Below are 23,674 nucleotides of genomic sequence, written 5' to 3'. Positions count from 1 at the left end.
TCAGAATGAAGTATTATATAACAATAAATACCTGATACACTTCTAGTAAGGAAAGAATCTCTACTGGATTCCTCCTGTTCCACCTTAACCCAACATTTCTTACCTTAAAGTAATATAAAAACTTTAAAGCACAAAGTAAAAATTTCACATATACACATGAACATACAGAGCTTACCCTAAGCCCTATTTCTTAAGATAAGCTAAATGTCAGTGACCAGTCATATTATACATACATCATATAACTCATACTGTTATGAAGAATTTATGTAATACTTACTAAAAGTCTTACAGATGTCAGAAACAGCTTTGAAGACTCTATCAGAAAAATTCACTTTTACTTTCACATACTTCATGTTGGGAAGTTGCAGGCGAAGCAGTTTGTGCTGGGGGGTGAACTGAAGCTTAGCATCTGCCTGAATGCCATACTTATCCAAGGTCCAATGAGTCTTAAGAAGCCAAGTTCTCTTCTTTTCCCACCAGAGAGCATGGTCAGACCAATCTTTTTTTACATCTATTTAAAAAAAATGAACAAACAAAACACTTAAAAATCATTAAGACTACACTGAGAGAAATTAAAAGCAGAAAACTAAGTAATTGGGTATTTAATACAAACAAATACTAAGTGCCTGTTATGTGATAGGTACAAAAGAAATACTAAAAAGCTAAGGAAACACCCTTCCACCCTGGAAGGCTACAAGGTAGCTAAGGCAAAATACGCAGGAACACTAATAATGCCTGAATTAGGCCCTGGCTGGTGTAGCTCAGTGGATTGAGTATGGGCCTGCGAACCACATGATCATGGTTCGATTCCCAGTCAGGGCACATGCCTGGGTTGCAGGCCAATTCCCAGCAGGGGACTCACAAGAGGCAACCATACATTGATATTTCTCTCCTTCTCTCCTTCCCTTCCTCTCTAAAGATAAATAAATTTAAAAAATCTTTTTAAAATGCCAATCTTTAAAAAAATGCCTCAATTAGGTATAATGTTGGAACCCATGGGTGACAGAGTGTTCTCTGTAGTCATTTGAAGAACAAAGAGAAGCCTGGGGGCGGAAATCTAAAGGATAAATAATGAAGCAGACAACATTCTAATAATAAAGTAGGTAAGAAGGCTGAGGTTTGTGAGGCTACAGGTGGTGAGGTGAGTAAGGAGTGGTGGAAAGTAAGATACGGAGCCAGAGTGAACAAGAACCAATAGCTTAGGCGCAAAAGACCAAGGGGAAAAAACACTCATGGGTAACACTATAACCTAAGAGAGAAAAAAACAAACAGAAAACACCTACATCCCACCCTACATAAGGTCCCAAATACACACAGTTGTCTGCATGGAAAAAACATGCAGGGGACCTGGGAGAAGCAACCAATCAATGTTTCTCTTATACATCGATGTTTCTCTCCCTCTCTCCCCCTTTTTAAAAATAAATTAAAATAAAAATCTTAAAAAAAAAAAAGCATAAAGAGCCCAGGACAGGAAAAGGCACCGCAGTTTTCAGATAGCAAGAAACACCTAGGTTTTACAGGAAAACAGCGAAAAAAATTTTTGAAGCAAAAAAATGTGGTAAAATATTTATTAACATAAATAACATAATATTCCACCAATGTAAATGTAAACAACTCAACAGCAGCATTAACAACCATTATTCCTCCCAAATGAGGGTGTGTGTGTGTGTGTCTTAATAGTCCAAAAAATACAGTAACTCTTACAAAGAATGACAGTAACCACATATAGTTAGGCAAAGCTGAATTGAATTAATGGTAGATAGGTATGTAATACTTTCTTCCCAACACTTTGGTCCACTCACTTCTGAGGTACTCTGGCACCAATTCAACCATTAAGGAGGCTACATCACATCACATGTACTCCCAGCAGGGGCAGAAGGGAGGGGAAAAAGATATACTCTATACTCATAATGATGATGATGATAATAATAATAAGTAGTAGTAATATTAGCAGTAGCAGTAGTAGAAGTGATACAAGGTGCAGCCGGGGGGCGGGGGGCAAAAAAAGGATTTGGAATGGTGTCCAGAATTCAAAGTGTATAGGAATATTAGAGAGACATATGAGATGTCCTCACCCCCCCCCCCCAAGGGACCAATAGAGCAGGGCCATTGAGAGCTGTTTTGCATAACAGTTTTGTAGCTGACCTCTGGAGTGATTATTTAACATATCTATAACCTTTAACTGGTTTCATAGATATGTTAAATAGCAGTGGCCAAGTTTGGAGCAGGGGAGAAGGGGGTAGCTGGGACTCAGGATGTAACTAGGGGCTGCGCCCCTGAGTGAGAAGGCCTGCAGGAGAGCTTGGAGAAGATGGGCTCCAAGACATGAGGTGATAACTCCCCAGGTGAAAGAGAAAACCACGCAGGTTTGCCAGAATGGAGATCCCTGCAGCCAGGTGAAGAAGAAAGCCACATGCTTTTGGTGGAGTGCGAACCCCTGCAGCTTTGGTAGAAGAGGCCCACGCGGCTTTGGGGTGCCCCCTTTGGCCGAGTGGCCTGGAAAGCAGGAGAGACTTTGACTGGAACTTGGTACAAAGAACTCTTGCCAGTGGACCATGAGAAGGTGCCACATGATTGGATTAACGGGAGATCCTGCACAGCGACACAGCTGATGGTGCCAGTGGCCTGAAAAAGGGATGTGTGTTCTTTTCTGATTTACGGTACTCAGAATTGGGACAGTGGGAGAAGGGAGTGCTGTGTGGGTGTAGGTGTATACCCTAAAGGACTTTGCTATTTTAGTGGAGGCGTCAGGCCTAAATAGCATTAAATTAATATTCTGTTTCCTTTTCATAAATCTTTAGCATTGAGAGATGTCTTTCCAATTGGCGGCGGACAGAAGAGCCCATTAGATATTAGTATTATGTCCTTGGGAGGGGCCCATATTGTGTAGCAGTTTTTGGCATCCCTAGGTGGGCCAAATATTGCCCCCTCCCTCGGACCTCTTGTTCGGTAACAGAAGTAGTAGTAGTAGTAGTAGTAGTAGTAGTAGTAGTAGTAGTAGTAGTAGTAGTAGAAAGAAGCAGCAGCAGTAGTGGTGGTAGTAGCTGGTAAACACTGAATTAAATCATTTGAGTTCCCCCCAAAAGCAAACCTGAGGTAAGAACTTTGATGCAAAGAGCTTATTTGGGGGACAGGAGAATCAGGAAGCACACTTGAGGGGATTAGAAAATCATGGGAAGAAAGTTCTATTAAGGGTTTATTAACAGCTGTGGACACTGGAATTCACTCCTGCTAGAGACCCTTTAAATAATCATGTAGAACATGCCTTAGAATTGTCCCAGTGAGGAAAGAGAAAGCCAGGGTATCTATCCATTTCCTTGGTTAAGGGTTGCTCCCAGGGCCATTAAACTCCCAGCACTTCCTGGCTGCCATGCATGGGGCTGACCACCAATACTCTAGCAGAGCAAACTAAGAGACCCCAGTGCTTAAGCAAAGAAGACCTCAGGATCTGCACACTACAGCAGTCAGTGAACTGTGGTAGGGAGAGGGTCTCAATAACATGTTATAAACTTGAAAGAAATGCTTAGTCAGATAGACAAAATGTACTGTTTTACAATGGTGTCAGGACAAAAAGCAATACTGTAAAGCCATAATAATGGCAGTCTCAAATGTGGCCCAGCAGGAAGGTGCTAAAACACAAAGGCAAAGACAACAGCAAAAAAGAGCTGAGTAAGCTCTTTGGTATAAGTTACAGGTAAACTTCAAGAAGAGGTCATTTGTCACCAACACCAAAACTTTAAAGCTTAAAAACAGCATTTACAATGTGGAGTGTGAAAAGGACTACTGGTCAAGAATTGGGATTTCTCAAGTCAAAATTACAGAAGGATGCCATTACTGTGCATGGCCCCAGGGTCAAATCCTGCCTTCGCCTGATTTTGTGTGGCCCACCAGCTAAGAATGGTTTTTATAACTGGATTCTGATGCTATCTCTGGTAGTGTCTACCTGATGTGTACCAGGAGATAGCACCACAATCCACAGGTTAAGAGTTCAGTCCTACAAGACTGCCATCCCTTCCCCCACCAAACACACTTCAAACACTGGATGCAAGCAAGCCCAGGTTACCATACTTCTGACTTCCTGGCTACAGACTGGAGGTAGCAATGACCCACTCCAACTCAAAATGCTAACTACAAGTTCAGGTTATCACCTGTACTTTTGAACCACTGGTTATAACTCAGAGGTTCCCAACACCCTCTCCTTGGGTTTAATTGTTAGAATGCCTCATAGTACTCAGAGAAACACACTACAAACTACATCACTGGCTTATTATAAAAGGCTATAACTAAGCAACAGCCAGATGGAAGAGATGCACAGGGCATGGTATGTGTGGGGGAAGGGGGACAGGGCTTCCATGCCCTTCACAGGCGTGCCACTCTCCTTTCATTTCCACATGTCTAGCAACCTGAAGTTTTCCAAACCCATCCTTTTGACTTAGACACTTTATTATATAGTCATGATGGATTAAATCAACCTCCAGCCCTTCATCCCATCTAAAGATCAAGGGGTGGTATCAAAAGTTGCAACCCTTTACTTCCTAACTGACATAAATGTCTAATCACGACTTCCAGCCAAGAGAGAGGTGTAGGTAGATACACTTTGCTTCCTTGCACAACCAAAAGGAGGACAACAATAAATTAAAAAACAACAACAAAAAACCACCCAGAACTGCCAGAAAATCGAACTATATGGAAATCCTACAACCAAGGAGTTCAAGAAAAAACATTCAGCCTGACTGGTAGGAGGGGTGGAGAAGGGCAGCCAGGGCAGAGAGGATGTGTAGCAAGGCGGCAGCTGGAGGACTGGGTGGGTGAGGAGGTCCCACATTCACGTGTGGATAAACCGGGAGGAACCACTGGGGAGCCAGACAGACTGCGCAACCCAGGGTTCCAGCATGGTGTGGGGAGGGGGAGGAAGCCTCAAAACCTCTAGCTGTAGGAACCTGTGGAGTTGCAGCCATGGGAGAAATCCCAGGGTCCTAGAAAATACACAAACCCACCCACCCACCCAGGAATCAGCACCAGGAGAGCCAAATTTGCTTGTGAGTAGTGGGGGAGGTGACTAAAAAAGCCAGCCCAGAGCCAAGCAAGTAGCACTGTTCCCTCTTAGACTCCTTCCCCACATATAGCACCACTATGCAGCAATGTGGGTTGCCCCACCCTGACAAATACCTAAGGCTCCACCTCTTTAAACATTACATACATGCCAAGACAAAGAAATCTTGCCCAAATGAAATAACAGATCAAAGGCCACAAAACAGAACTAAGTGATGAAGAGACAGCCAACCTATCAGATGCACAGTTCAAAACGCTGAGAATCAGAATGCTCACAGAAATGGTTATTATGGTCGCAAAATAGAGGACAAAGTAAAATAAAGAAAAATATATAGGGAATCAACAGTTGAAGACAAGGAAACCAGGAGTCAAATCAATGGTTTGGAGCAGAAAGAAAACACAAACATTCAAATAGAACAGAATGAAGAAACAAGAATTCAAACAAATGAGGAGAAGCCTAGGAACCTCCAGGACAACTTTAACTGTTCTAACATCTAAATCATAGAAGTGCCAGAAGGAAAAGTGTAGAGCAAGAAGCTGAAAACTTATTTGAAAAAAAAAATGAAGGAGAACTTCCCTAATCTGGCAAATGAAATAGATTTCCAGGAAGCTCAAAGAGTCCCAAAGAAGTTGGACCCAAGGAAGCATGGACCAAGGCACATCAAATTATATTACCCAAGGTTAAAGATAAGGAGAGAATCTTAGAAGCAGCAAGAGAAAAAGGGACAGTTACCTACAGAGGAGTTCCCATAGGCCTGGTTGATGTGTCACAATTGACTGGGTCATCAGTTCGATTCCCGGTGAAGGCACATGCCTGGGTTGCTGGCCAGGACCCCAATGTGGGGAACGTGAGAGGCAACCACACATTAATGTTTCTCTCCCTCTCTTTCTCCCCACCTTCCCCTGTCTCTAAAAATAAATAAACAAAACCTAAAAAAAAAAAAAGAAAAAGAAAAAAGACTATCAGCAGATTTCTCAAAAGACACTTTACAGGTAAGAAGGGGCTGGAAAGAAGTACTGGAAATCATGAAAGGCAAGGACCTACATCCAAGATTATTCTATCCAGCAAAGCTATCATTTAGAATGGAAGGGCAGATAAAGTGCTTCCTAGATAGGTCGAGCTAAAGAAGTTCATCATCACCCAGCCCTTATTATCTGAAATGTTGAAGAGACTTACCTAAGAAAAAGATAAAAAATATGAACAATAAAATGACAACAAACTCACAACATTCAACAACTGAACCTAAAAAACAAAAACAAAAACTAAGCAAACAACTAGAACAGGAACAGAAATGGAGATACATGGAGGGTTATCAGCAGGGAGGAGGAAGGGGAGGAACGGGGAAGAAGATACAGGGAATAAGAAGCATAAATGGTAGGTACAAAATAGATAGGTTAGTAACAGTATTAAAAATATGAAAGCCAAAGAACTTCTACATATGAATGACCCATGGGTGTAACTAAGGGTGGGGGGGGGGATGCTGGTGGGAGCAGGGAGCAGGAAGCAGGGTACAGAGTGGAGGGGAATGAAGGGGAGAAAAAGGACAACTGTAATAGCATAATCAATAAAATATACCTAAAAAATGTCTAATCACTATGATGTATATCTGAAACTAATAGAATATTGTATGTCAACTACAAGTGAAAATAAAATTAAATAAAATTCCAACCTTCTACATGGCTGGTTCTCCAGGCAGTCGGCCACCATCCTCAGGCGCTTTCCCAAGGTCACTCATTAACATAACAAAAGACACCTCCTAACACTTAAGAAATTCCAAAAGTTTCAGGAGCTGAGGGCCAGCAATTATGGAAGACCAAATGTAAGTGAGAAATATATTTTGATCATCTGAATGATTAACTATGTATTTCTGATAAATCTGATAAAATGCCTCAGGAAACAAAACAATTAAAAGATTGTTCATACAATTTTTACATAAAATTCAAATTTCAGTGTTCATAAGTAGTTTCACGGAACATGGCCACACTCATTTGTTCACATATTGTCTATGGCTGCTTCTGTACTACAACAGCAGGGTAGAGTAGCTGTAACAGAGACCTAAGGACACATAAAGCCCAAAACATTTACTGGACTTTTACAAAAAAAAAAAACTGGGCCCCCCCGATTCAATAAAAACTCAATTTTGCATCAATTAGGCTTCAAACTCTAACCTCAGAAACATATACCTCTCCTGTTGCCCATCTTCTCTTTTATTTTTTAAAAGATTTTATTTATTTTTAGAGAGGGAAAGGGAGAGAGGAAGAAAAACATCAACGTGTGGTTGCCTCTCATGCACCCCCCCACTGGGCACCTGGCCCCAAACCCAGCTATGTGCCCTGACTGGGAATTGAACCAGCAATCCTTTGGCTCTCAGGCTGGCACTCAATCCACTGAGCCACACCAGCCAGTGTCCATCTTACCTTTTAAAGTATGTCCCTCCCCATAAATTCCATCCTGCTGTTTCACACTAAAGGAGCAGCCACCTGCGTCTAACAAGCATAATTAGACAAGAGCATGCAATCCAAAGATGTACTAGAAATCCTATGAGTACTGTATTTAACCACAAAAGGAAAAAGAATCTCTTAGTGACTGACAACACTGGTAAGGCCAGTCCTTTTAATCGACAGAAAATAGTAGATAACAATACAAGAAAGAAAAACTACACAAAATAAAAGCAGACACAGGACACCAGAAAAGATCAGAAATGTCAATGATGCATATACCAAGACAGAAATAAGGAAAAGCAGGCATTCTGACAGCAAAAGAAGTAGATAGTGCTGGAAGAAGGAATAGTTAGACTGTGGGGGCCTGTGACATGTTCCAACAGAATTTTTGGTAGCATTCTTAAAGACTCGAATTGCTAGCAACCTACCAGCATTTATTATAGGGTAATCACGACTAGAGAACAAGAACAGTGTCTGTAAAATATTCATTAATCAACAAATATCTTTTGAACTGATACTATGTTCAATAGCTGGCACACAGTTCTAGTGCTAGGGATAGTGATGAGAACAAAACACCATCATCTTTGAAGAAAGCCAGTATGACTAAAGTGGAGGAAGTAAAGAAAATAGGAGATGGCATCAGAGAGCAAGGCAGGAGCCTTGTAGGTCAAAGTTGTTTAGATTTTATTATGAGTACAAGAGAAGCCACTAGAGCAGGGGTTTTCAGCCTATTTCACATTAGTAATGCCCGAGCAACTTTTCAAATATATAAATGCCTTGGGTGAGCCCAAACTACTTTCGTTTTTAGCAGAGGAATGATACAAGTTTTAAAATCAGTGATGATTTTGAAGAATTTTAAAAGGCAGGGATGTACAAGAGTGAAAAGAAGACAATGCATAAAGTTAAGGTGGGAGTGGAAATGATGCAAATTTGAATTACAACGGTTGGGCAGTAATAAGGAACAGAGGCAATTTTCCTGAGCAGTTTTTTATGGTGGGGAGAATAAAGATGGTAGATGGGCATAAAGGGGATGGCAAAGCCAAGAGGTATTTTCGTTCTAGCTTGCAAAGTTTCTTTTGAGAAATCAGCTCACAGTCTTATGGGAACTCTTCTCTAGGTAACTAACTGCTTTTCTCTTGAGGCTTTTAAGATTCTCTTTGTATCTTTAACCTTTGGCAGTTTAATTATGATGTGTATTGAAGTGGGCCTCTTTGCATCCATCTTGCATGGGACTCTGTGCTTCCTGGACTTGCATGTCTACACGTCTACTTCATTCACGAAAGTAGGGAAGTTTTTTCATTATTTTTTCAAATATATATCCAATTTCTTGCTCTTTCTCTTCTCCTGACACCCTTATGATGTGATGGTTGGACCTCTTGAAGTTGTCCCAGAGGCGCCATTCATTATTCTTATTTATTTTAATTCTCTTTTCTGCTTCTTGTTCTGATTGGTTGCTTGCTTCCTTATGTTTCAAGTCATTGATTTGGCTCCTTCCACTCTACTGTTGTTTCCCTGCAAATTGTTGTTTATTTCAATTAGTGTATCTTCATTGTTGACTGAATCTTCTTTATGCTGCTGAGGTCCTCACTAAGTTCCTTGAGCATCCTTATAATCAGGGTTTTGAACTCTGTATCTGATAGATGGTTTATCTCCATTGTGTTTAGCTCTGCTCCTGGAGTTTTGACCTGTTCTTTCATTTGGGCCATGTTTTGTCTCCTTGTTTTAGCAGCCTTTCTGTGTTTGTTTCTATGTATTAGGTAGACCTTCTAGGACTCCATGTCTTGGTAGCATGGCCTAATGTAGTAGATACCCTTTAGGATCCCGTGATACAGTGTTCCTTATCACCCAAGCTGGGTACTCAAGGTGCACCCTTCATGTGGACTAAGTACACCCTCCTCTTACAGTTGAGCCTTGACTGCTGTTGGCAGGTCAATGGGAGGGATTTACTCAGGCTAGTTAGCTCCAAGGACTGGCTATGACCACTGACAACCTACCTCCACCTTCTGTAGAAGATCAGCTGTATAAGAGGCAGGGTGGTGGTGCTCCCATGTTGTCTGTAGCTGTCCACTCAGTGTACAGGCTCTGGAGTTTCCCAGGTGATGCAGGCCAAGGTCAGCTACCACTTGTGTTTTGCCTGGGACTGCCCTGCCTGAGCTAAAACAGCAATATGAGATGGCCGCTACTCGACTGCACTTGGAGATTCCCAGGCTAAGCCAAGCTGTGAATCTAGGTTGGCTCCTGCTAGTGCCAGGCCTGGGGCCACTTAGCAAGAAGTATGGGTGCTGGGGGCTCAATGAGGCTGGGTGTTGTTTGTTTGAGAGGATTTTAGAAGTGGTGAGCATGAGCCAAGATCTGCCATTCATAAGGAAAACCAGCATGGGTAGGGGTGGGACTGAGTCTCTGAGGATCTCCAGGATGGGGCAAACAGTGTAAGCCGAGTTGATGGAGTCTCAGATATGGCACCAGATTGCCAGTTCTGTGGTTCTGTGGGGGGAGAGGTCAGAAAGGGACATTGGCCTCTGCCTGCCTTTCTGTCAGGAGAAAGCTGCCCCACCAGCTCTTACCTTGATGCCAGACACTTCAGTTCCTCCCTGTGTGCCACTGGTGGCTTTCAAGCTGTTACTGTGGTGCTAGAGCTCAGAGGGAGTGAGTCGAAGTCCATGCATAAGTTAAGAGGAATTACTTGGGACTCCAGAAGTTTCTTCCACTAACTCAACCCCCGCTGATTTTTGCAGCCAGAAGTTATGGGGACTTTTCTTCCTGGTACTGGAACCCAGGACTGGGGGACCTGGGATTCCTTGCTCCCAAGATATCCTCCCTGAATTTTTATCCACCATACGTGGATATGGAACCAGCCCATTCCACATCTCCGCACCCCTAAGAGTCTGGATAGATGTAGCTTCTTTAATTCTGTAGTTGTCAGGCTTCCAGTCAACTCAATTTCTGAAATTTCCAAGTGATGGCTGTTCTATGTTTTAGTTATAATTTTGATGTGGTTGTGTGAGGAGGCCAGCTGTGTTTACCTATACTGCCATCTTGATCAGAAGTCTGAAATAACTGTCCCCTCTATATCACAATCTGGGCCCCAGACCATGTTCAATGATAACAAATACTTCTGCCTTTTTAGAATGTCAGCCCTGGTTTCAAACATACCATTAAACAACTGAATGGTGTGCGCACACACACACACACAATCAGGCAGGCACCTGCCATGATTGGAGTTACCAAGAATCACCAGGGTAGACTGATTTCAATCAACATCTTGAAACCAGTCAAGAATAGATCATGCTCAACAACATACGCTAACGGTCAATTTTTCCAATAACATGACTTCCAGTAATGTTCCAGGTATCATGTACTCTTCTTTTATTTGGTATATTATAATTGTAAATTATTGTTTCCAGATTTTCAGAAACAACCCAGCATAAATACAAACATTTTCAGTAAGAAAAACTGAAAGGGAAAACTATTTTCCCTTGTTTATTTTCCTTCTTTGGGGGAGAAAGTAAGGAACTTCAGTACTTATTTATAAATATAGCCCTTCAGTAATTTTTAGAAGTAGAGTTACTTAGATTATGGTGTAATATAGAAGACAAGAATTTTCTATAATAACTTTTGGCAAAATGTTCTTTTTTCCTATTTAATTTTCAAAATATTTTGCTGGAATTCTGAAAGAACTATTCCTGTGTTCCTCCTTTACTTAATAGAGCCACTTATGCTGTGCTCTGTTGCACATAAACTAGTATGTGACAGGCACTCAAATTCATATAAAGTTCCAAATGACTAAAACATTAAAAGAATGAGTAAAAGTCTCTTCCCTTGACTGTAACAGAATGCCCCTCATATTCAAGTAGTTGTACACTGTATTTTGCCATGTGCAATGCGCTCCCATGTATAATGCACACCCACATTTAGGCTCAAACTTTTCAGGGAAAAAAGTCTTTTTTCTTTTAATTCAATTTTTTATCTATATACAAAAACCAATGATCAATTCCAGGGTATTATTTTGTATATGGATATTATTATTGCTTTCTAGTTACATTTTAACAAATAAGCATAAATAAAAATTAAAAACATACAGATTCCGAATTAGCACTACCCACATATAATTCACATCTTTATATTTCCCTCAAAATTTTGGGCAAAAAAGTGCACATTATACATGGCAAAATACAGTATTCTACAAAGATACCATGTGCATGTTTTAAGGAACAGAAAAAGGCTTAGGATTTCATCACTGGGGACTGAGTATAAAAATACTGCCTATTCTACCAAATGGCTTTTGGTATCACAGCATTCACCTGCTCTATGAGTCACAAAAGAAAAATAACTTCAAAAAACTTCTCTGCTATAGAGAAAATACTATATGCCCCTCTTTATGCAATGAAAGCTAGCTTACACCCTAGAAAAAAGGAAACAACAGTGATTTGCAACCAGTGTGCCACAAGAATTTTTAAAGCCTGCAGTACCTAATTATTTCGTCAGGGGCACTAAACTCTACTCTTGTCTGTAGATTGTTAAATGAAAAAAACGACAACAGCCAACAGAATAGCCGTCCAGTGTGAATTAATCAAAAGTATACCTTTTTTTTGTTAGAGCAACAAAAAATGTATTTTTTGTATGCCACAGAATTTTAGTAATTAGTTTATGTGTGTCAGGAGATGAAAAAGGTTTAAAACCGCTGAGATACACTACTGATAACACCTATTTAACTTTTTCCTAATAGGATTACCAATTAGTACTTGACTGTTTTGATATGGGATTTAAAAATACAATTATTTTTGCTTTTGTTTAAATAAAAACTTTTGTTTTTTGTTTAAAAAGCCAATGAAATGGAAACAAAAGTTAACCAGATAACATTTTTTCTTAAGTACTCATGTTTTTCTCCTTCTTATTAAACTTTACTTTTATTGTTGACACTATTACAGATGTCCCCACTCCCTTTCCCTTTCCCCACCCCACCCCCACTCACCTTCCCTGTGGCCATCACCACACTGTTGTGTCTACTGGGTTGTGCCTGTGTGCTTTCTGGCCAGTCCCTTCACCTTCTTTTATCCAGTTCTCCCACCCTCCTCTCTGATAAATGACAGTCATAAAATAAGTAACTCATTAGTAACTGTTTGGAATGAAGAAAATAGAAGATGGTGCTTTTAAGTGGCTTGTATTTCTAGTTGCACATTTAAAAAAGAATATTCAAGACACTTCTCCAAGGAGGACATACAGAACATCCAGAGATGCATGAAGAGATGCTCAGTATCGTTAGCTATCAGAGAGATGCAAATTAAAACCACAATGAGATACCACTTTACACCAGTCAGAATGGCCATCATAAACAAAGCAACAAACAACAAATGTTGGAGAGGGTGTGGGGAAAAGGGGTCCTTAGTTTACTGTTGGTGGGATTGCAGACTGGTACAACCATTATGGAAAACAGTATGGAATTTTCTCAGAAAAATAAAAATCGACCTACATTTTGACCCAGCAATTCCACTGCTAGGATTATATCCTAAGAATCCTAAAACATCAATTTCAAAGAACCTATGCACCACAATGTTCATAGCAGCACAATTTACAATAGCCAAGAGTTGGAAGCAACCTAGGTGCCCGTCAGTAAATGAATGGATCAAAAAATTGTGGTACATATACACAATGGAATTCTATGCTGCAGAGAGAAAGAAGGAGCTACTACCTTTTGCAACAACATGGATGGAACTGGAAAGCATTATGCTGAGTGAAATAGGCCAGGTGCTGAAAGACAAATACCATATGATCTCACCTTTAACAGGAAGCTAAACAACAAAACAAACAAGCAAGCAGGAAAAAAAAAAAGACTGAAATAGAGAACAAGGGGACAGTGACCAGAGGGGAGAAGGAAGGGGGAAAAGGGGGAGGGATTTGGAGGAACAAATAGGAAGGACACAGGAATGAGAACAGGGTGGGGGTGGGGTGGAGATGGGAGAAATAGACAAAAAACTGAACTTGAAAAATAACTAAATAAAATTAATTAAAATTTAAAAAAAAGGAATATTCACTCAAGAAGGAAATGTAAAATTTGTTTAGCATTCTCTCAACTTCCATAAACCAGAAGCAAAGTTTATATTACTTTAAGTAATATTTGGTAGGGCAACATTACATTTAAAATTTTAATTACAGAGAATCTTTCTGAACACATGCCTTATTTTTGGTAAGTAGATTTTTTTTCATTTTGTTAACACTGTTGACACTTTCTGCTGTTTCCTTTGTTTATGAGCCTCTCAAACCACAAATTAGGTAGTGTTAACTATTACCACATTCAAGATATTTAAGAGTGTTTAGCCTGTCTTTACTGATGGTAAGGAAAACTTCAATCATAGAGCCCTAGTCAAAACACTATTAAACAGCTGGTCTGACACTACTGGCAATAGAGTCACGCAAACTGACCAGACCAGATATGGTGGGCCAGGTCCTCCTAACTGCCAAAAAGGTCTTTCAAACTCCTCCCCCTACCCCCCACACCATTTACCTATACCACCTAGTCACTCATCTACCTCATATGACTTCCTCCTTCATGTCACAACCAGGCAGGTGGAAACAATTACTAAAAATTTATGGTCAACCGGGTCTAAGATACCCGTGGGCAATCCCACTATGTTCCTTCTGTCCACCACTGTATTTCAAACTTCTCAACTGTCCTCAAACTTCTGAGTGTCCTCCTTCCCAGTGGACAATCATGGATTCTACTTTGGAAAACAGAGAAGCCATCAGATCCAAACTATTTCACCTACATGCCAACCAAAATCTATAAACCTCCTTCCATCTTATTCCTATGGGTCTCCTGCCTTTAAGTTATGATGAAAAAAGCATCTCTCTTCCTATTTATCTAAAATAAATCCTACCTGTGCTCCACTGCCGTTCCCACCTTCTAGGAACCATGCACTTCTCCCTTACACTGGCTTCCTAGATAGCTTAACCATTCCCATGGCTTTAAATGGCATGTTACCTTCCTAATTTTTATCTCCAGTCCAACAGTCTGCTTAGAGCACCAGCTTATACACCCCACTCTATCCCACTCCTCCCCATGGATGTCTCACAATTACCTCAAACTTATTATCTCCTAACTCAGCCCAATATCCTTATTCATTTTTTTTTTTAAAAAGCACTAACCATCAACACAGTTGCTGAAGTGAGAAACCTAAAAGTAATGGATTCTTCTCCATTTTTCAGCAAGCCCTTCTTCAGTTCCACTTCCAAAAATCTCCACTTCGATCTCCACCAGCACCACCCTATTTCGAGCCACCATCATCTCCTCCAATGACCACAGCAACAGCCTCCCAACTGGTCTTCCTGATTCCATTCAGTACTTCCCACACAACAGACAAGGTGATCTCTTCAACACTTTCATGTCATCCTCCTGCTGAAAATCCTTCAACAGCTTCCAACTGCACTTAGAATAAAATCCGGATGCCTATAATTGTCTACAAAGCCCCACACAACATGGCCCATCTACTCCTCTGAATTTATCCTGTGCTCTTTCTGGGCTTCATCCACACTTGTTGCCTTCTTATTCCAAGAACTGTCTTCTAAGAAGTAAGCTCTCCCCTGCCTCAGTGGCTTTGAACATGCTATTCCATTCTGAATGTCTCATCTTTCAAATTTTAGTTTAACTTCCATGTTTTTCAGGAAGACTTCGTTAAGCACCTAGCGCAGATAAGCTCTCCTATGTCTCTCATTATTCTCTATTTCAGTACACTGTGATATCACTAAAACTTGAATTTGTTTTGAAAATCTGTATTCATTTTGTTTGTTCATAGGCGGGGAGTGTCTTTCTTCCGTACTAGATTATAAACTCTGAGAAGACAAGAACAATGTCTATTTTGATCACCATTATACAGAATGGGAAAAAGTAGGTTCACAGTTGTGAGTACACAAACCAGAGTTTATTCTTGTATTATTATTGTATTATTTTCCATACAAACAACTGTAAACCTACTTTTGTACCACCCTGTACTTCTAGCAGCTAGCCCAGGACCTGGCACACAACATCTGATAAATGAATGAATCCTCATACTGACAATGTTAAAGACATTTCATTACTAATAAAACATTAATCCCAACAAGGAAATTATTCTTAAATCACCAAGAAAAAATATGTAATATTTCTAATTTAATTTTATGTTTAAAAATCCATTTTATCTTTTTCAACTTCAGAATTAAAACATGCTTCTATACTAGCTAGAAATGCAGCAGAGAATCTCCTAAACAACAGGGAATGGAACTGAACTGACTTCCCCTCTTCCATCTAGGAAGGATGAATTCCTTTGCTCAAGACAATCCCTATTGTGCAAAATGATAATGTTCCAAACATTCATTTGTTCGTCTTAGAAATCTGATTCACCACAGAAAAACAACAGCTTCCAACTCAGACTATTACCCAACCCAAGTATATTTCTAGTAATACTAAACTATACTGATTATAAGGCTTTTTGTGCTTAGTGATTCAACTTGAGATAAGAACTCCAGTGGTGGCGCCTGCAGAGTGTGGATGGTGGGGAGGGGAAAATTACTGGTAAACTGTGAGGGACACAGGACCTCCTGCTACAGCAGGACAACTGGCTACTCCCCAGGCATCTTTCCACAAACTCTGAGGTTAACCTGCCTATTTCCTCTTCCATCTACAATGTGCTGTCTTAGGTCAAGCTTTCTTCCCTTTACTATGCTAGTGGCAACAGAAAAGTTTTATCTTCTGTTTTCCCCTTCAATTTCTGAAACAAACAAATCTCCCAATGTTTCTAATAAGCTATTATTGCCAATAATGTGTAAAGAAAGAGTCTACAGGCAAAATTAATGCTTAAAAGAATTTTAAAAATTAACTCTATCGTGTTATCCCTAATATTTCCTGAAATGTAGGACATTAAATAATAACTTCACTATAGAATCACAATCTTTTTTTCTTAAAAACTCCATACTCTCCAGCCTTTTCCTCTCTCTCTTCCCTTGAATGAAAAAATGAAAAGGAAATGAAACTCCTTTTCATTTCAGACTTGAGAAAGCTGAGGGTCCCCCTCCTTTGCTTTTAGAATGTGCCTTCTTGTTCTCTCTTTATCAGGGAAAGAGGGGACAAAACAGGCGAAGTATGTGCTCTTCTGATACACAATCAATAAATGAATTACTAAGCATTTTCCAGGCACTTGCCATATGCCAGATATGAAGCTAGGCCATGGGAATATAAAGTTAGTAAGAATTCCACTCTAGAGGTGTTTTTAGTCCAAGTGAAGGACACAGACAAGTAAAATGAACTAAACAGATGAGAGAACAATATGTCGTAGGAGCAACCAACTTTAAATGTGAAAGACTGGGCTCTGAAGAAGAGGAGACATTATACCTCAGTGTTGAGAGATGGGGGAATTCCAACACATGCTAAGAGTAACTATGCTACAGAAAATGCAGGCTCTCAATCAGATTGTTTTGTGAAGGTAATTACAATGGGATTACAAAGAATAAATCAGAAAAAGAGTCTAGCAGCAAGAAAAGCACTTCAGTTTTTTTGTGAGCTGGACCTGACCTAAGGCAGATGCTGAAGAGAAGCCAAATAGGACAGACGTGTCTTAAGTTAGAATCACAGGTTTTACTGCATTAGACACAAGAGGACAGCTGGAAGGCAAAGAGGAAAGCTAGAAAGTTCCTAGCTTGAGAATTACAGGGATAATAACAATAGCATTAAGATTTGTTTATTAACCATTTAGTTCACACTTAACATATTCTCACAAAAATGCTAAGCAGTAAATACTGTTATAATCCCTGTTTTGGAGATGAGACAACCAAAAGACAGAAGCTGTATAACTAGGCCAAATGATAAAATTAGTATACATGAAAGTTAGGATTTTAATCAGATCAGTGTGATTTCAGAAGTGGCATTCTTAAATAACAGTCCAGTAACCAAGGTAAAGTTATTCAGAAGAGAAGCAGGTTTGGACATAATGAATTTGAGGACAAAGGACTAATATCAAGATTCATTTATATTTCATAGTAAAATCTTGATGTTTATCCTGCACATTTCTGCACGTAAATAGGTATTTAGGAGTGAGAAAGACAGACTGCACATCTACAGGGAGGTAAAGAGATTACTGAATAAAGTAGAAATACCAACTCTTGTCAGGGGGACCAATGAGCAATAGAAATGAGATATGCATCACATGGGGACTGTCTTTACTTCCTCCCCTCCCTTAATTAAGCACCTTTCCTACCTCAGAGCTAAGTGACCTGCACTGGTAAGAGGACTACTGCGGGGTAGATTTCAATCAGTACTGAAGACAAAGGTCTGCAGCTGAGTAAAATTCTAATGAAAGTTTCAACAAACTTTTAAGGCTTCAATGACTGACTAAAGCAGAAGGATCGACCAATTAGGCAAAAAATTTAGAAAATAGACTTCTGAAAGAAGTTGGCAAATTAATATATCTTTGACATAACTAATTGAAAATCAAGGAATTCACTCAAAACAAAATCACCTCTTGAAAAATCACCTCTGTTTTACTTACAAACCCCAAATAATAATTACTACTTATTTCAACTTAATATTTGATACTACACTGTATACTAGCTCAATCCCAAATAATAATGACTACCAATTTCAACTTAATATTTGATACTACAAAATATTAAGTAGTTTATCAGCACACATAAACTATGCATGCAAATACAGAATGCACACAAATTGAAAGTGTGCTGATTACTCATTTCCAGAGGGTGGGTAACTTTGTATCCAATCCTGAAGGCTTAATACTTATTTGGTTCAAGTTGGCTTAGTTCCTAGAAGACTGGACTCAGAGTCCATACAATGTCAACATCTGACAAATTATGAGAGTAACATCGGGGCTGAATTAGTCAATTAATACTTGACTCATACAAGTACTAACAGGATTTGTCTTTTAAAGGTAATCAAAGCATTTATTCCATAGTTCAAAAAAGAAGTAACTTAGTAAGAATACTTTATTGGCTTTGACATTTTAAATATCAAAGTACTAACAAATTCTAAGGACTGGAGTCCTTAGGACTGGAGTGCAGACTACTGGAAAAAACATTTCTTGGAATCCAAGAAGCTTATTATTGCTTATCATCTGTTGATTTATATGTATCTGAGGGACTTCAAATTTGTAAAAATCTGATGTCTCTCCCTGCTTAAAAATTTTTGATGGCATCTCACAGTTCTTATTATTACACAATCTTGTAAACCTGGCTTACAAAGCACTCTAAATACTTGCTCATTTCTTAAGCCTGCCAAGTCACTGGTTCCCCAGGATGGCTCCTCCATCACTAGACTTCTTTCAGTTCTTCCAACAGCTACCCTCCCTGGCTTCATCTCTCATCGGGCCTCCTCATTTTCTCCCAACCCGTTGTTTTTGCCACCCCATGTCCCCACACTTAATATCCTTTGCCACTCTTCTAAATCCTACTTCACCTTCAGCTTTCAGCATAAAGATAACTGCCTCCAAAAATCCTTCCCTTACATACTAGGTCAGGCTCCTGGGTACATAGTCCCATAATTATTTCAATTTTCTTTCTTTTTCCTGTTTAACAGACATTTATTCCTTAGCTAAACATCAACTACACACAAAATAGATGGTTTAAGATTTTTGAGTGGAAAGGAATTTAGGTTTTAAGAAGTGTTGAGTCTAAATATTTTCTGGAAATCATTTAACTGAAACTTAAAGACCCCTGATGGCTGCAGCCAGCTAGAAAGCTCAATTTTTGTAACACGCATCACATTATAGCAATGAATTATTTAAAGACTGTCTTGCCTCTAAGACTTCAAGTTGAGTGAGGCCAAGGAATCAGTTAATGTTGTTCATATCTTATCTCTCCTATAGTATGGTGTCTAAAATTCAGTAGGTTCTCTCTCACTTAAAATATTAAGCAGGTGAGTGAAGGAATAATAGAATATAATTTCTGTACTTAACCAAATCTTTCCTCTCTACCTTATCTTCTACTTCTCCAAGCTAGTTTCCAATACACCATAAACACTGCAATCCTCAATCTAGAATGCCTTTCTTCCTAACTTTTCACCCAGATCCTCCTTCAAATAAGGCCAGTTAAGGCCAATACGATCACACTTCTAAAACTCCATGATCTTCCTGTACCACTTACTTGGCACTTCACAACCATACCATCAACTCAAAACAATCTTCTGTCTTCATTGTGTACTAGAAAACTGCTCACATTTTGAATGAGGACTATGTCCTATTACCTAATGTAACGCTTGGCCCTCTGCAGTGTTTGTTTCTGCTACTGATGAGGTCAAGTTCATGTCCCCACAGAAGTCTCATGCTATATACCTCTATAACCTACCAAAAATAGCGTGAGTGGCCCAAGCCACTGTGTCTCACTTGGTTGAAGCATTACCCCATAAACTCAAAGATCACAGGTTCAATTCCCAGTCAAGACACAAACCTAGGTTGCAGGTTTGGTGCTCTGCCCGGGTGCAACCAATCAATGTTTCTCTTTCACACTGATGTTTCTCTCCTCTTTTTCTCTCCCTTCCCCTTTCTCTAAAATCAGTAAGCATTGCTTCGGGTGAGGATTAAAAAAACAAAGAGTGAGCCCTAGCTGGTGTGGCTCAGTGGATTAAGTAAGTGTCAGCCTGCAAAGCAAGGGGTTGCCGGTTCAATTCCCAGACAGGGCACATGCCTGGGTTGCAGGCCAGGGTCCCCAGTGGGGGAGCACACAAGAGGCAACCACACATTGATGTTTTTCTCCCTCTCTTTCTCTCTCCATTCCCCTCTAAAAATGAATAAATAAAATCTTTTTTAAAAAGAGTGTATAAAATTATCTTTATGCAGGAACATTTACATGTGAATGTTCCATATCATGCTAAAGCCCTTCTTTCCCAGTCTAAGTTCTTTAAGGCATTTCTTCCCTCAAACTCATAAGATATTTAATAGTGAGATATCCCAGAGGTCCTTCAGGATCTCAATAAAATAGCAGGAATTATTGTAACTAGTACTTACTATGTGTATATATGGTCGCTTAATCCTTACAACGACTATATTATCATCCCCATTTTACTTATAAGAAAAATAAGCCACAACAATGTTAAATAACTTGGCACAAGGTCACTACAGGTAGTGAAACCAGTATTCAAACCCAGACAGTCGGGCTTTAGCAAACCTATTCAGACAATTTAGAACAATTATACAAAATCTGAAAAACCAAGAAAGAAGAGGTTTCTGGTTAAATACTACATAAATACAATTAAAAGAAATTATTTAGATAAACTATTTCAATCTACAAATCAAGTTTGTTTTAGGTTTACAAAATATGTGAAGGATAACATTTTATTGAGCTCTAACTATATTCCCTCTACTGACTGCCAGGGATTGTTATGCCTTTTAATACCATACTTGGCTCTTACATTAACTTCAAGTGACAGGTAAGTAAACTAAGGCTAAGAGGTAAAATCAGGAGAGGTTAAAATAACATGCCAAGGTCATATAAAACTATTAATTGGCCAGGCCATGTCTTGAACTAAGTTCTTAAACACTAACAAAGTTCACCTTTTAAAAACCAGAATATTACATTTATTAAAAATACTCTCCATTTTAGCATAGTTAGCTATCATTTTTACACACACACACACACACACACACACACGCATAAAATCTGGCCCTGGCTGGTATGGCTCAGGGGACTGAGTGTCAGCCTGCGAACTGAAAGGTCGCTTGTTTGATCCCCAGTCAGGGCACAAGCCTGGGTTTCAAGCCAGGTCCCCAGCTGGAGGCATGTGAGCGGCTACCAATCCATGTATCTCTCACACTTTTATGTGTCTCCCTCCCTTTCTCAGTCCCTTCCCCTCTCTCTAAAAGTAAATAAAATCGTTAAAAACATCTACTATCATACTGTCTTCATAATACTATTGATAGTGACTGCAAGGTAGTACAATAAAGGTGAAACACTTAACTCATAATATTGCAAAGAATAACTATTTGGCATATCTTTATAATAGACACATTCCTGATTTTTATAAAATACTATTATTTCACTACCTCATTAAAAGGGGGAAATATACATACTACTAGAATAGCCTGGAGTACAGTCATCATCATCACAGATACATTTACACAGCCACTCTAAACACTTCAGTACTTACTTAGTCCTTATAATAACCCTATTACAAAGGTACAATTATTATCCCCATTTTACAGATAGAAACCAGAAATACAGACAAGTAGGTCATGCAGCCCAAAATTAAACAGCCAGAATAAGGTCAAGTCAGGACGACAACTCAAGTAGACTGCCCTTTCCCCAGTCCATGCTCCACACCAAGAACACTATCACAGCAACAAATTTTCAAAATTCATCAACACCTTGCATAAAACTTTTGAAACTGATACAGGAATTCTTTGCCTTTTTTCAAGTTATTTTTAATTCCAAAGTTTATAAAATTCTTAAATCTGGATTTATGTAAGTACATTAAAGGACATTAAGCTGGAAGGCACTTATCCAATAGACATCATCTACAATCAATAATGCTGGCACTTTATTGGTGTTTTATTCATAACCCTGAGTGTTCCATTAAGGAAAAGATATCAAAAAGCATCATTACACTGATGCCTTGAAATTACACTTGATCTTTAAAATACCTGATGTAATTTTTAGTTACACCATAATATAAAAATCACATAGTTAAATATATGAGAGAAGATTGAGGTTATCAGCTCCCAACCTTGAAAACTGTGGAAGAGTCTCCCAAGGATACACTGAAGCTGGCTGGTCCTTCTACAAACAGACAGTAAATAATAAGTCTGAAAACTGAATTATAAAAGGAAGTCTAAATGTAAACCTCACGTTTTAATCCTTTACTGCTTATTTTCTTCTCTCATACACACTGATTCGATGAGAAGTAGAACTGACATTGAGAGAAAAATACCAAAAAATTAAATTTTCAAAGCATTTTACCAGTATAACATTCTCAATGAAGGAAAATATACCAGGATTTGTATGACCCTTTTATCCACAATGGTGTAGTTTTAGAATGGTATTTTCTAGTTTAAAGGGTGGTTACCATACTTGAAAAAACAATTTTAAAGAACTCATACATTATAAAGTGAAGGAAACAAACTTAACTAAAGGCTTATTCTTTATCTATACTATACAGGAAAAAATAAAAACTAAATACCCTGAGATTGTGAATACTGAAAACCCTCACTTAAAAAAATTCACAGAGCTATTAAGTGGTATGACCAGTACTAGGACTCAAGACTGACTTCTTTCTACAAGATTAATATCTGAAACTTTTCTTTGATTATTTGAAGATGCTTCACTACCAGTATATTTTTAAGACTTAAGTTCTAAATATCTAAGTTTTCTAGTATATTGATAAAGAAGTTTTCACTGGACTATTATTTCATACCACAAATTCTACCAAATTAAAATAGTAAATTACATAATTATTTCCTCTCTGATACATAATTACTACTATACCTCATATATTCCTTTTTTAAAAGATTTTATTTATTCATTTTCAGAGAGAGAGGAAGGGAAGAGAGGGAAACATCAATATGTGGTTGTCTCTCTCATGCCCCCTACTGGGGACCTGGCCTGCAACCCAGGCACGTGCCCTGACTGGGAATAGAACCTGCAACCCTTTGGTTTACAGTCTGCACTAAATCCACTGAGTTACACCAGCCAGGGCTATTCCTCCTTTTAACATATAAAAGTAAACAGAAGCTATATAACTTATAGAACAAAATCTTTGTGATCTTAATTAGGAAGATTTCTAATATATGGCAATTTTTTTAAAAAGCTCAACCCCCCCCCAATAGCTCAACCCAAAAGAGAAAAAAATTAATAAATGGACTCATCGAAATTAAAAACTCTATTCTTTGAAAGATACTGTGTTATCCCTGACTGGTGCAGCTTAGTTGGCTGGGCACTGTCCTGCAAACCAAAGGTTGTTGATTCAATTCCTGGTCAGGGCACGTCTCTGGATTGCAGGTCTGGTCCCTAGTCGGAGCACATGCAAGAGGCAACCTGACATTTGTCTGTCACATCAATGTTTTTCTCCCTCTCGTCCTTCCTCCCTTCCCCTCTCTCTAGAATCAGTAAAAGAAAGAAAAACAAGTAAACAAATAATAAATGATACTGTGTTAAAAATGAAAAGACAGCCATAGACTAAGAGAAAATATGCAAAACGTATTATATGATAAAG

At 39.1% G+C, this 23,674-nt stretch overlaps 1 protein-coding gene across 8 annotated transcripts in view; it reads right to left on the bottom strand.

Moving 5' to 3' along the window:
* Window positions 1-23,674, bottom strand: part of FERMT2 (FERM domain containing kindlin 2) — an 85,326-nt gene that overhangs the window by 50,032 nt on the left and 11,620 nt on the right. For 7 of the 8 annotated variants that reach the window (XM_053669984.1, XM_053669983.1, XM_053669985.1 and 4 more), the window contains exon 3: window positions 278-511. The exons of the other annotated variant lie outside the window; for it this stretch is intronic. In XM_053669984.1, coding sequence (XP_053525959.1) covers window positions 278-511 — 234 coding nt within the window. The remainder of the gene's footprint in view (window positions 1-277; window positions 512-23,674) is intronic. 8 annotated transcript variants of the gene reach the window in all.

Source organism: Artibeus jamaicensis, unplaced genomic scaffold (genome assembly GCF_021234435.1).
Source record: "Artibeus jamaicensis isolate MK-2021 breed Jamaican fruit bat unplaced genomic scaffold, CSHL_Jam_final contig_548, whole genome shotgun sequence".
Classification (NCBI taxonomy): domain Eukaryota; kingdom Metazoa; phylum Chordata; class Mammalia; order Chiroptera; family Phyllostomidae; genus Artibeus; species Artibeus jamaicensis.
The sequence above is the reverse complement of the archived record's forward strand: the minus strand, read 5'-3'. Positions and strand labels throughout refer to the sequence as shown.